Genomic DNA, 13,905 nt, shown 5'->3' with positions numbered 1-13,905 from the left:
GCACCTTGCCACCATGCCAAAGAGGTGTTTAAAGTTGGAGCTGACCTAGCCAATGACGGTTTTGTCTTACTGCCTGATACCATTTTGCAGGCAATGTGAGACTTTTTGACCACAATTGGCTCTGATTGGAATTGGATGGTGCTGAATGAATTTAAGGTGTTTAAGACAATCCTTTGAAAAAGAAGTTCAACTGGAAGTTGGTGAAATAAATTTTACACACATTAAGAATGTACATTGCTTGTTTAACATGCAGAACATAATTTTGTTGTGTCGGTGTTTGACGTTTTCAAAAGGCACCATTTTGAAATGCAGCTGGAAGTGAGACAGAAATGGGCACCAACAGATGGCTTTGCTGTAGGCTAGAATAAATGTAGCCAAAGTACAACTTGTCAGTTTGGGCATCCATATGTTATTTCTGTTGATGGCCACTGAGAAATTCATCTGTTATCAAAAAAAATGAAAGAATTTTATTCTGTCCCATTCCTCATCAGAATGTACTGTCCTTTTGTAAGTTTACTTACTTACTCCCTTGTTCCCATGTTCTTGGTTTTATAACATTTCAATCCAGATTTAACAATCTGATCTTTGCTTTTGTAAACAATAGGTTTAAATCAAAAGTTTGTTCTTTGTGTTTTCTGGTCATACTCTGGAAATATTTGGCAGATCTGGAAGGTTCAGTGGAGAGGGAAAGAGTAAACATTTCATTGTCATTGACCTTGCATCATAACTTGCTTGGATAAAAGATCATAGACCTAAAACATTATCTATGTATTTCTCTCCCCAGATGCTCCCTGACATGAATATTTCCAGAACTTTGCATTTTTATTTCAGATTTTCAGCAACTGCAGTTCACTGGTTTTTTGATTGCATTTCTGAGTGAGTTGTATTTTTAGGCACATTTCTGTGGTTGTTCAGTGAGAGGTAGCACATGCAATGCCGGGCAGGATTTTGGATGTAGGTTTACAGTTCTTGGTGTAGCAGATGGCATGGAGCAATCGCAGGTGGTCTACTGCGATTATGAGCCTGTTCTGGACTAGGGTGGCTATGGCCCAGTGACTTGACTGCAGCTGTCTTTCCTGCTGCTCTTCCTTTTCTAAACAGGTAAGTTGGCGTAACTACTCCCATTCTCCAGGTACCGCCTGGACATTAGTCCACTGAAATGTATGATGCAGCGGAAAAACCTTTGATTAAATCCAAACGTAATCAAGATGAGTTCATATTTACACAATAGTCCAATGATTTTCAGATGTGTGTCTCTTAAAGTTGTGTTCCAAATTATCCCTTCCACTATGCTGGGCAGGTTCTGCACTCTCGTATGTGCACATCTTGTTCTACCACGTGGAAGGGTGATGGTTTAGGTGCATAGGAACATCAGTGCCTCCAGCATATAGGTTGTGTTTATCCTGGATGCATGCTGGATGTTGTAAAATGAGGCATAATTTCGACATTCTAAACCATACATTTATTGATTTTTGCCATTACTGAACGTCAGTTTGTGGTATTGGTTATTTAAGTTCAGTGAACCCAGAGCAAAGTGTGTCATGTATGCGTGTGTATATGAGAGAGAGAGGTGAGTTGCTTAAGGTCAGAATAGTGAGGAAATGATCCTGAGTTCTGTGGTTTGGGAGAAATCAGTGAGAATAGAGCATTGATGACAGATTATGCACACTGAAAGGAAATAGACTCGTTAGAAAGGAAACAGGAACCAAGATTTCAAGCTAAGATTGTTCTCTTTGAGGTTTCTGCCAAGAGTAGTTACGGGATTATGGCCCATCCACATGAGAAATTCCATCAAAGGACTGCTACTCTTGGGAAGTTTGCACACTTGCTCATATTTAATCTTCAAGAACTTGACAAAGCGCGGAATAAATATTTAGGTAATTGCCTTTAAGCTTTATCATGCTTGCTAACTTTCAATCAGATTTTGATTACACTTATCTTCTTTCAACATTTTGTGTTTCTCTCCCCTCTGTAGGATCCTTATTTGCACCCATTCCAACAGTGCTGCTGATTTATATATAAAAGATTATCTCCATCCTTACGTTGAAGCTGGAAATCCACAGGCTAGACCTCTCAGGTATGACATTCAAAGATTTGACATGGTTATTATTTTGCAATGATTTGGTGGTGCACCTCAGCTTATTAGTCTGGTAAGGCTTTGCCAGGGAATGATTGGTTCCTAGTGCTTGAAATCAGTCAAAAGTTGGTCCAGAATGACACAATGTATATAACAAGATATTCTTTTCCATCCCCAAAACAAAAGAAGCGAGTGAACTTGAAAATATCTGCAAGTACCATGAAAAGGAACTTGTTATTACGTAAGCAGCATGGGTTTGTTTTTTGTCTTTGTCCTTTGTAATTTGATGGCCGGGAAAAGATCAAACACATGCACCCCTCCAGCAGATTGTTTGTTGTTCCAGGTTGCAGCATCTGCAGTCGCTTCTCTCCATTCTGGCTTTCCTGCTTGGTTTTGTACTCTGTTAACTAATCTCAGCCAGGTCAATGTGAGGGTATCTGGATGAAGCCATAGGGTGGGGTAAGGTGTGGTAATGTGCAATTATTTTAAGCAAATACCTCATTGCATAGTACGCCATTACTTGCCATTGTTGCTGAGGTTCCATTGGACTGCTGTATCTGTGAAACTGTATTCCAGCCTTCGAGACAGACAGGTCCAAAGTGAAATGGAGGCAGGGTGGGGGTGAAATTTCTCCATCCAAAATGTTCTCACTACATTCCCTTGTACTTTTCTGTCTGTGCAACTCATTCCTGATTGGGTACCCAAATTTCAAGCTTCTGGTGGTACTTTTCATTGCCCAGAGACACACTATCTGCCAGTCCTACAATTTAGCTGTTAATCTATCTTTTATTCCCACACGGAAGGCCCCCAGTTTCTCCTTTGCTTAAATAGTTTGACCAGGATCTAAAATCTATGAGCGGGTGCTTTAATTGCCAAAACTGCAGTTTGCCACCCTAGTCTACCATTGGACTGGAAGTTAATGGATTAAGAAGAAAAGAATGAAGTGGGGATAGGCTATACTGCTCTTGAAGGCTCTTCTGCCATTTAATAAGATCATGGGTGATCCTAACCCTCAACTACTTGATTTCTTGCCTCTTTGATTCTCTTGGGAGTCCAAAAGTCTGTTGTTCTTAACATGACTACCTTGACTGAGTATCCATGGAGGTAGAAATTTTCAAAGCTGTGCATCTGTCTCATTTTATCTTAATTGTAAATGACTAAACAGTCACAGGAACACAAGGAAATAGGAGCAGGAGTAGGTTGTCAGGCCCTTCAAGCCTGCTCCAGCATGTACTATGATCATGGCTGGTGTATGCGGGCCTCATCTCCTCTGTACCATTTCTCCATACTTCTTGATTTCCCAATTAAATATTTATCCACATCCACTTTAAATACTTGTAATGATCCAGCTTCAAGCACCTGCTGGGTCAGAGAATTCCAGAGATTCAAAACCCTCTGCAAGAAGAAATTTCTACGTAATTTAGTTTGAAATCACCAACCCCTTATCTTGTAGTTATGTCCCCTTGTTCAAGACACTTCCACTAGTGAAAACATGCCAACATCTACCCTGTAGGGCCCCCTCAAGATCTTCTATGTTTGAATTGGTTCACCCCTCATTCTTCTAAACTCTAAGCAAAACAAGCCCAAATTATTTAGCCCCTCTTGATAGGGCAACCCTCTTGTCCCAGAAATTAGCCTCGTGAATCTCCTTTAGGCTGCCTCCAATGTATTTTTTTTAAGGTAAGGGGACCAAAACTTTACGCAGTATTCCATGTGTGGCCTCACCAACACCTTGTACAATTGCAACAGAACCTCCCTAATTTCAATCTCCAACCCTTTTGCAATGAAGGCCAACATGCCTTTTGTCATCTTAACTACTCGTTGGACCTGTCTCCTAGCATTTTTGTGATTCATGCACTAGAACACCTAGATCCCTCTGTAATTCACTCATTTACAGTCTCATCTGCAGACAATATCGTCTAGTTCTAGACAACTAGGGGAAGCAGGTTCTCGACATGCAAATTATTGATACTCCCAAAATCTGAAAATGCTAGCAGTATGCAGGCAATGTACATGGAGAGAGAAGCAGAGTTAATGTTTTGTCAAATGGAACTGGGGAAAGAGAGAGAACAAGTTTTAAGATGCCAAGAAAACAAGGAGAAAATAGGTCTGTACGGTGGAAGGCAGAAATGATCAAATAAAGAAAAATGGCTGTGAAAGGCAGAGGGCGCTGGTACAACAAGAAATAAACCATCTAGAAGGTGCTTTAAATGGGAACAGAAGAAACATTTTCTGAAATGTTGATCCCAGTTTATAGTCTGGGTGGTCACAGTGCCTAATCAACAGATGCGATTCTGTTCCTTAAGCTCAGTTTAAACTTAAATGGAACATTGTGGGTGGGTGAGGACAGTGAGGTCAAAGCAGGTATGGGATGCAGAATTGAAGTAATGGGAAGCCAGAAGATTAGGGGCATGTTTATGGACTGAACTGAGGTTTCCACACAATATCACTGGAATAGGGCTCATCAGTATAGAGCTGACTGTTTAGTGATCATTTAAATCAGTGTGCACTGCTATCCCCCTTAGCTTTGTCCTGTAGAGTGCTGATTCATTATAGCAGTTTTGGTCCTGGAATCTGAATACCAGGAGGTATTAATTGGCACTTTCATTATAATAAAAGACATCCACTTGGGTTGCAAGCTGTTGCACTGGGACCTGGTGCTGTAGCAGTATTGAAACAGTCATTCCCACATGGCTCGGTGAAGAGTGAACCATCAAAGCAATGTGCAGAATTTTACTTGGACGGCTGGTGTTACAAACATTCCAGGATATCAGTGCAGGTCACTGCTGGGAATGGCAGACCACCCAGATCTTGCCGTCTCTCTCGTTACATCCTGGGAAGCTGCTGCCTCCTCTTTGTTGGCTTCTCTGTGATAACATACTCAATGGCTAAGTGACCGCCGTTGAGCTTGTTACCATGCAGTCTCTGGGCTGGGGAGACCTGTTTAGCCAAACAGAGTGGGGAGAGAACATTGAATTGGATGAGAGACCCTAGATCCAGGTGGTCTGTCAAAAATGGAGCAGCTGCTATCAGACGCCAGTAAAGCCCACACTCATCATGCCTGCAGCCCCGAGCCCCGTGTCTCAATGCTGGCTACCATACATCTCAGCCTGCCCAACACCAGCCTCACAAGCAGCCATTTGTGTATTGCCCTGGTTCACTCCACACCGAATGACGTGCTGATGACTTTAATCGTTTCATTGTTGCTTGAGTGGCAGCGGAGGCCCGAGCCCACAACTAGATTTGAGAAATGTCAGGGCACCAGTCCTGAGAAAGGTTCTGAGCACAGCTGGAAATACATCCGAAGTACTAAACAAATGTATTAGGGTAAGCAAAACACAAGTAAATTTCTGATACATGAGAAAAAGAGTATTTGGGGCTGTGATCATTAAGAGAAATGAAAGAATGATTCCTTTGAAAAAATCTGCTAATGCCAGAGGAAGTGTTTGAGGCAGGTACAATAACAATGTTTAAAAGACATTTGGACAGGTACTCGGATAGGAAAGGTTAAGAGGGGTATGGGCTAAATGTGGGCAAATGGGATTAGCTTGGATGGGCACCTTGGTTAGCATGGAGTTGGGCCGAAGGGCTTGTTTCTGTGCTGTATTACTCCATGCCTCTGAAAGAGTGGATGTTGTATCTTCTTTGATGGGGGTGGGGGGGGGGTCGGGGAATGTTGTTGTTAGAAGCTGGGAGAGAAAGGGATGCTTTTAGTGGTGTTGTGAAATATAGCAGTTTGTTGCAGAGGGAGCAGTCCCTTTGGAATACTGAATAAAGAGAAAGATGTGAATTCTCAACTGTTTCAGATCATCAATCACTTTCCTAAAGTCTGAACATTTTAGACCTATTGTATGTGATTTCTCTCTAAAGGACAATCCCCTCTTCCCAGGAATGAACCAAATAAACCTTGATTGCACTGGCTTTAAGGAAAGTATATCCTTCCTACAGGAAGCAAAACTGCATGCAGTCGATCATTTGTGGTCCCACCAGGACCCTGCATAATTGAAGGGATTTTTTCAATTCTTATTAAAAAGTCATTGAGCTGAAATGTTAACTCTATTTATCTCTCCACAGGCTCTGCTTGACCATTTTCCTATCCAAATTTTTGGTGTTATCTGCATGGTGTTTTTTTATGCTGCTTGTACAAAGTTGCACAAATTCCTTTCAACGCTAATTTTTAATAGTTACTCAATATTTAAAAACTTTGATTTTTCTATTCTTTCAACCAATTGATTAACCTTGCATTTTTCCACATTAGACTTCATTAATTCCCTAAGCTCTAAAAACTAGCAATTATTTCAGATTGCCATCTAAAACTTTCCAGTTGTGGGAAATGATTTTTTTTCAATTTATGCAAACTCTTAATTATGCTTAATGTCTATAGCTGGTATCACAAAGATCCTAATGCTTTTTCCCCCCTATTTTTCCTCGAAGTCTTGAAAGATCCAAGACAAGGTAATGACAGCGCCTAGATCCTATGTGTGTGACATAGGTAGGATGCAGAGTTGGGCTGAGGAGTGGCAGATGCCGTTCAACCCAGATAAGTCTGAAGTGGTTCGTTTTGGTGGGTCAATTATGTTGGCGGAATATAGTATTAATGGTAGGACTCTTGGCAGTGGAGGATCAGAGGGATCTTGGGGTCTGAGTCCATAGGACGCTCAAGGCGGCTGCGCAGGTTGACTGGTTAAGAAGGCATATGGTGTATTGTCCTTCATCAATCGGGGAATTGAATTTAGGAGCCGAGAGGTATTGTTGCAGCTATATAGATCCCTGGTCAGACCCCACTTGGAGTACTGTGCTCAGTTCTGGTCGCCTCACTACAGGAAAGATGTGGAAGCCATAGAGAGGGTGCAGAGGAGATTTACAAGGATGCTGCCTGGAATGCGGAGCATGCCTTATGAAAGCAGGTTGAGGGAACTCGGCCTTTTCTCCTTGGAGAGACGGAGGATGAGGGAGGACCTGATTGTATAAGACGATGAGAGGTATTGATAGGGTAGATAGTCAGAGGCTTTTTCCCAGGGCCGAATTGGTGGCCACAAGAGGACATAGGTTTAAGGTGCTGGGGAGTAGATATAGAGGAGATGTCAGGGCTAAGTTTTTTACTCAGAGTGGTGAGTGCGTGGAATGGGCTGCCGGAAACGGTGGTGGAGGCTGATACGATAGGGTCTTTCAAGATACTGTTAGATAAGTACATGGAGCTGAGTAAAATAGAGGGCTATGGGTAAGCCTTGTAATTTCTAGGGTAGGGACATGTTCGGCACAGCTTTGTGGGCTGAAGGGCTTGAATTGTGCTGTAGTTTTTCTATGTTCTATCCATGCGATAGAAATTTACCGAAATATTGGCAAAGTTCAACAGATTCAGGAGACGATATCTTTAACCAGCCTTCATATTTTACCAATAGATGATAATTTAACTTATGAAACAGGGATAATTTACTTAATTTTTGATGGAATGGACCATTGAATTTTCAGTATTTATGGCAGAAACTCCAAGAAATGCTCATCAGATCAGGTAGCACCTTTAGAAAGAACCATTACAATTAAAGACAGTAATCTTTCATCTGAAGTTCATGGTGACATTTCCTGGTATTATTTCATCAAAGAAGATGGACGCTTGAGGAAAAGGAAATATGAACAGATCCTGTGCATTAATGGTGTCTCTCAGTGTTTGAAAGCACCTCCATTCTCTTTCCTTTGGCCATGTCAGTTTGCTCCCAGTGGTTGGAAGTGTTCAGAATCAGTTTGGATTTATTTGCTTGTACTTAATATTTGGGTTGACGTTGGAAGATTAGTGTGAGACATATGGGGGTTTATTCTGGCTGTAGAGGATACAGATGTTGGATGTGTATTGTATAGGATTACGCTGGTTAACTGTGTCCTCGTGGAGGGAAAAAAATAAGATTATGTGGTATCTTTTGATTCCTTGTGGATTAATTTTAGTTTGAGTACATCACGTATGAATTTGTAATGGCAGTCTTGGAATGGAAAATAATCAGTCCACAGTTATAAGGTCTTAGTGAAAGGGTTGGAAGCTGAGCTCTGGGTTTACTAAGATGTGGAAGTTTTACACAGCTAGTTTAATCTGAGGGAGTGATTGTGGATAATATAAAGCAACAGAATTTTAACAAAACAATGGAATTTAAACAAATGACTTGGAGAATGGCAGCTTTTATACTCCATGAATTAAACTTCATCATGCAGTTTAACAGCAGAGTAATGCTGTCTGTGTGGAGTTTGAATGTCCTAACTGTGACTGCATGGGTTTTCCAGGTGCTCCAGCTTCCTCCCACATCCCAAAGATGTGAGGTGATGGTTAGTAGGTTAATTTGATACTGTGGGGGGAAAAAAAACTGTCTCTGCTATGCAGATGAACAGTAGAATCTGGGGGGAGCTGACAGTAATGTGGGAAGGATTCCATCACCAAATACTTATTCCCTTCCCCATCATCATTTTGAAGAGGTTGCTCCTTTTGACTCCCTGGTCTGCTCTTCCGTCCCCACCTACCACTCCTTGTCCCACAGCACCTTCCCATGCAACTGGAGGTGATGCAACAGTCGTTCTTTCACCTCTTCTCTCCCTACCATCCAAACAGTCTTTCCAAGTGAAGCAATGATTTGCTTGCACTTCTTCCGTTCTTGTGTTATTGCATTTGATGTTCACAATGTAGTCTCTTCTACGTTGGAGGAGCTAAGTGCAGATTGGATGATCACTTTGCGGAGCACTGCCATTCAGTCTGTGGGAATGTCCCTGAGCTTCCAGTTGCCTGCCACTTTAATTCGCTATCACATTTCCAATCTCTCCTTTCTGTCTGCGGCTTTCTGCATTGTTACAATGAGGCCCGACACAAGGTTGAGGAACAACACCTCATCCTTTGTCTGGGCACATTACGGTCTTCCAGACTCTCTTCAATTCTCCGGCATTAGGTAACTCAGTTTTTTCTTCTGTGTTACAGAATTGACCATTTCTGACTATGGTTATTTCAGCTCAGATTTTGTTATTCTGTTTGTATGGTCTGGACTGCTGGGCACATCTCACAGTGTCGGTAGTAACAATGCATTGCACAAAGTGCATAATGTGCTTGTAACTGCTCTCATTATAACCCACTTGAACTCACTCCCATGGAGCTACTAAAACCCACCCTTCCCCCACCTTCTCTGCTACTGTAAACTAACTTGTTTTCTGTTTTCACCAGTTAAGGGTGCTGGACCTGAAGTGTCTAACCTGCTGAGTGTTCCCAGCATTTTCTGTTATTTCAGAGTGCCAGCATTATTTTTCATTTTGTGTAGTAGTTTCTTGGATAGTTGGACAAAAAGTTTGTTTTGCATTATAAAATTAAAGGCTGAAGTTGTAACTGTTAAAACCAAATGTTCAGAAACAAGTTTAAGATGTAACAGAATGCAGGAGATATTCAGCTGATCAGGCAGTATCTGTGACAAGAGAAGCAGTTAATGTCCTTTAATCAGAAGGTCATTGGCCTGATATATTAACTCAGTTTCTTTCTCCACAGATGTTGCTGACCTGCTGAGTATCTCCAGCACATTTTATTTTATAAGATATCTTTATTAGTCACATATACATTGAAACACAGTGAAATGCATCTTTTGCGTAGTGTTCTGGGGGCAGCCCGCAAGTGTTGCCACGCTTCTGGTGCCAATGTGGCATGCCCGCAGCTTCCTAACCCGTACGTCTTTGGAATGTGGGAAGAAACAGGAGTCCCCAGAGGATACCCACGCAGACACGGGGAGAACATACAAATTCCTTACAGACAGCAGCCGGAATTGAACCTGGGTCGCTGGCGCTGTAATACTGTGACGCTAACCGCTACACTACAGTGCCAGATTTCCAACATGCAGTTTTTCTTTGTTTTTTCAATTAAAATTGAAATGATAAGTATTTGATTTGGATATTGTCTCAAGTTGAATTTCTACACTTACAGGGTGTATTTCAGAAACCGATGGGTGAAGACTGTGCATCCAGTGGTGCAACAGTATTGTTTGATTTCAAGCACACATTCCACCTTTCAGATGCCACAGAAAGAGGATATCTTGAGACATCGTGTGGTAGTGGTTACTCTAAGTACGTCACAATATCTCTGCCAATTGGATCTTGAATTAGGTAAGCAATGTTGGAAATTTGAATCAAGGTTTTTGTATTTTTTGAAATTTGTGTTTATATGCTCACTTTTCAATATGTAAGATTTCCAATATTAGTCTTAAAGTGTGGATTCGTCAGAATGCTTCAAGACTTAAATTATAAAAATAGATTACAAACCGGGTTTGTATTCCCTGGAAATTTGATGATCAAGGGGTGATTTGAAAAGCATTTGTGAACTGATGGTTTCTTTTTATTTACTGTATTTCCCCTGATTCTGGAATCCAGATTTTTGGAATTTCATATAAAAATCATGGCTAAATTTTTCAGCAGTGAAGTTAGGAAGCAGTTCTATGTGTAGACTGTGACACACAGTTGGAGTAAAGGCAGAAAATGTTGGAAACATTCAGCATGTCAGACAGCACCTGTGGAAAGAGAAACAGTTAACGTTTCAGGTCAAAGACCCTTCATCAGAACTGGGCAAGGGAGCAAACATATTAGTTTTAAGTTGCAGAGAAGGTGGAGGAGGGATGGATATCTCAAAAGGAATATCTCTGATCAGGGGAGGCCAGTGTTGCCAGGGGTATGAGTTGTGAAGGTTAACTGAGGGCAATTAGAGAGGGAGTAAATGAACAATGAAATGGGGGCAGTTAGAGAGTGAAAATACATGCAACTCAGTGTGAAAATTACAAAATGCAGAGCTGAAGGACATGCCCTGCAGGCCAGGCTTTGCTAATGGTGAGAGAATAATACAGATAATTGACTAGTAATACTGTGATATTGGCTCAGTATTTCTCTCCATTTATGCCTGTCCTCTTTTGGCTGAGAAAGGCCCTGTCTGCCATCTCAAGGAGGCAAAGAAGATTTTGTGGTACTGCATTGATAAAGAGCAAAGGAGTTATTTTCCAGTGTCCCAGACAACCAACATCTCAAAGAAATCTGTTCATTATCACATTGCAGTTTGTGGAGGCTTGCTGTTCACAAATTGGCTCCTTCATTTCCTACATTACAATAGTGCTTACATTTTAAAATATTTAATTGGTTTCAAAGTTCACTGGGACACCTTGAAAGAAATATGAAGAGTGCTGAAGAGATGCAAGATATATTGCTGCAAAGTTGAAGAATGAGCATGCCTCGATCCCCGAGCAACTTAAGGCTTGGTTAAGATGGGCTTCTTGCTGAAACTTGATAGTTGGCAATCAACTTGTTTATATTTGTACCTTGATCAAACATTAGATTGCAATCTCCTATTGTCCATGGAATTGCAAACAGGAATATTCAAAGTGCTGATAACAAATTAATTCCTCACAATTGGGCAATCACATCTGAGCAGGCATATTTCCCTTTATTTAGTTGCACAAAGTGGTGGCTCTGTGTTGCAGTCTATAACGTTTCAGAGATTTAAAGAAATATTTTTGAAAAAATGTCATGGTTGCAGGGCAAAAAATTGGGTCTAAGTGAATGATTGAATCATTGCAGTCTTGGACTTCAGTGCTATAAAATTGTATAGTTTGATATACTAGAACTAGTTAATATTTTGATGGATGTAACTCGCATCTGTTATCGAATTGAAGTGGACGTGATTTGCCGTGAGTTTTACAAAAGGAAATGCTGAACACTAAAGGTGTTATTGAAGATGCAATTTTAATTCAAGTTGATAAATGTTGCAAGCAATCTGTTCCAACTCGGGTATTGTAGAAGTTCTGTTGGTATGAATATAAATTCTTTAGCACAGTTCTTTGTAAAACATAATCCACTTTAAAAGATGCGCTAGCTTTATCTATACGATTCAAGGATTACTTAATGATCCGAATCATGACTGAAAATGAAACCTGAGGAGAAGAGGCGAAACCAGGATGTGGACGATAACTTTTTTGCAGAGGAGTATTAATACATGTAGTTTTCTTTGACAGGTGCCCAAATGGTGATATTTTCCTGCAATGTTCACGGAGTAGAGTCAGGAAGGCACCTTTATATGTTGTAGTTGTACTCCTGCTAGATAGTTATGGCTGTAGGCTGTCACTCCAGTGCTGTACTGAGGGCATGCTGGACCTTTGGGGTGTCTCCTGGATGAAATGGTGAACCAAGGTTCTGTCAGCTCTTACAGCTAGGTGTTAAAGATTCCATAGCACCATTCTGAAAGTAAGCAGAGAGTTACCCTGGCTTCTGTTTCTCCCTCAGTCAAATTTCTGGTTTAATCAGATTGCTGTTTGTGAGATCTTCCTTCATTTTCCATTTTACAACAGTAACAACTCTTCCAAAGTGCATCATTGTTTGGAAAGGGCTTTGGGACCTCCCAAAGGGCTGTGCAAGATGCTGTGTTCATGCAAAAGTTTTCCTTTGTTTTGATCACAGATTTCCTTTTACAACCAGGATAAGAATCTAGAAATGAGGCAGAGTACAAAAGCAGGGAAGTTATTTTAAATCTGTACAGAACATTGGTTGGGCAAAATTGGATTTTGTTTTTGCTTTTGGTCACCACACTTTTAGAACAATGTCACTTTAGGGAAGATGTGAAGGTCTTGGGGATAGGGTAGGGAAGACTGGGCCACAACCATAATATTATTTCAGATTCTGGTTGCCAGACCTCAAGAAGGGTACACATGCCTTTGAGAGAGCAGAAAAGATTTACTAAGGTTATTTCTCAGCCTGAGGGATTTCAGCGATAGGACTGGAGAAGGTAGGTTTGTTTTCTTTGCAGCAGAGAAGGTTGAGGGGAGATTTTGTAGAGATGTGCAAGATAATGATTAGTTTGCTTAGGATAATAGATGATGTGGGTGGTTCAAGGATTGGGAACACGGATTAAAATTTGGGGGCAAAAGATAAAGGGGCATGTAATAAATAACTTCCTTCCACAGAGCAAGGTTATGATTTGGAACAGGGAATGGGTCTGATGGGAATAACTCTACTAAGTGTGGATTGACTCAGAGGGTCAAATGGCTACCCCCTGTATGATCTGTGATCCTTTGAACCATATTATTCATGTTTGTCTTTGAAAATACTGAAGCTTGGTTGGATCTTAAGGACAGCTTCTACCCAACTGTGATAAGACTATTGAACGGTTGCCCTATACAGTGAGATGGACTATGACCTCACAATCTACCTTGTTGTGACCTTGCACCTTATTGCACTGCATTTTCTCTGTCGCTGTGACACTTTACTCTGTACTGTTAGTGTTTTTACCTGCACTGCATCAATGCACTCTTTACTAACTCAATGTAACTGCACCGTGTAATGAATTGACCTGGACGATCGGTGTGCAAGACAAGTTTTTCACTGTACCTCGGTACAAGTGACAATAATAAACCAATACCAATACTGTGACAAACAATTGGGGAGAGTAACTTAAAGTGATCCAAAGAGGGAATTTCCGCAGCAAATTTTCCAACACTGGAATTTATATTGTAGAATACATACTTTAAAATTCTATTTTTATAGAAGCTGATCTATTTTCTGTTTATATTTTCCATGTGTAGCAAAGGATAGGTCTGACCTCTGCTTTGTATTTCTTGTATATGTTTTTCATAAATTTTATTTTTGAAAATAAATGAATTTGCTCCTACATCCCTGAATAGCGCAAAGAATTTGACTGGAACAGTGTTAAAGATTTAAATAATGAACCCAATAATGGATTCCACATATGCAGTTTAAATATCTGTATGAAGAATATAAAGATAGCAAAATGGCTCCAGGAAGACAGAGACTGTATCCTTGATCTGTGCTCAGCCATTTCAGTA

The 13,905-nt window shown here is 40.8% G+C and overlaps 1 protein-coding gene across 6 annotated transcripts in view; it reads left to right on the top strand.

Moving 5' to 3' along the window:
- The window catches only part of helz (helicase with zinc finger), a 246,256-nt gene that overhangs the window by 99,156 nt on the left and 133,195 nt on the right, over positions 1-13,905 (top strand). For all 6 annotated transcript variants that reach the window (XM_052033181.1, XM_052033180.1, XM_052033179.1 and 3 more), the window contains 2 exons: positions 1,976-2,077; positions 10,014-10,192. In XM_052033181.1, the coding sequence (XP_051889141.1) occupies positions 1,976-2,077; positions 10,014-10,192 (281 nt within the window). The remainder of the gene's footprint in view (positions 1-1,975; positions 2,078-10,013; positions 10,193-13,905) is intronic.

The sequence above is a fragment of the Pristis pectinata genome, chromosome 18 (genome assembly GCF_009764475.1).
Source record: "Pristis pectinata isolate sPriPec2 chromosome 18, sPriPec2.1.pri, whole genome shotgun sequence".
Taxonomy (NCBI): Eukaryota; Metazoa; Chordata; class Chondrichthyes; order Rhinopristiformes; family Pristidae; genus Pristis; species Pristis pectinata.
The sequence above is the reverse complement of the archived record's forward strand: the minus strand, read 5'-3'. Positions and strand labels throughout refer to the sequence as shown.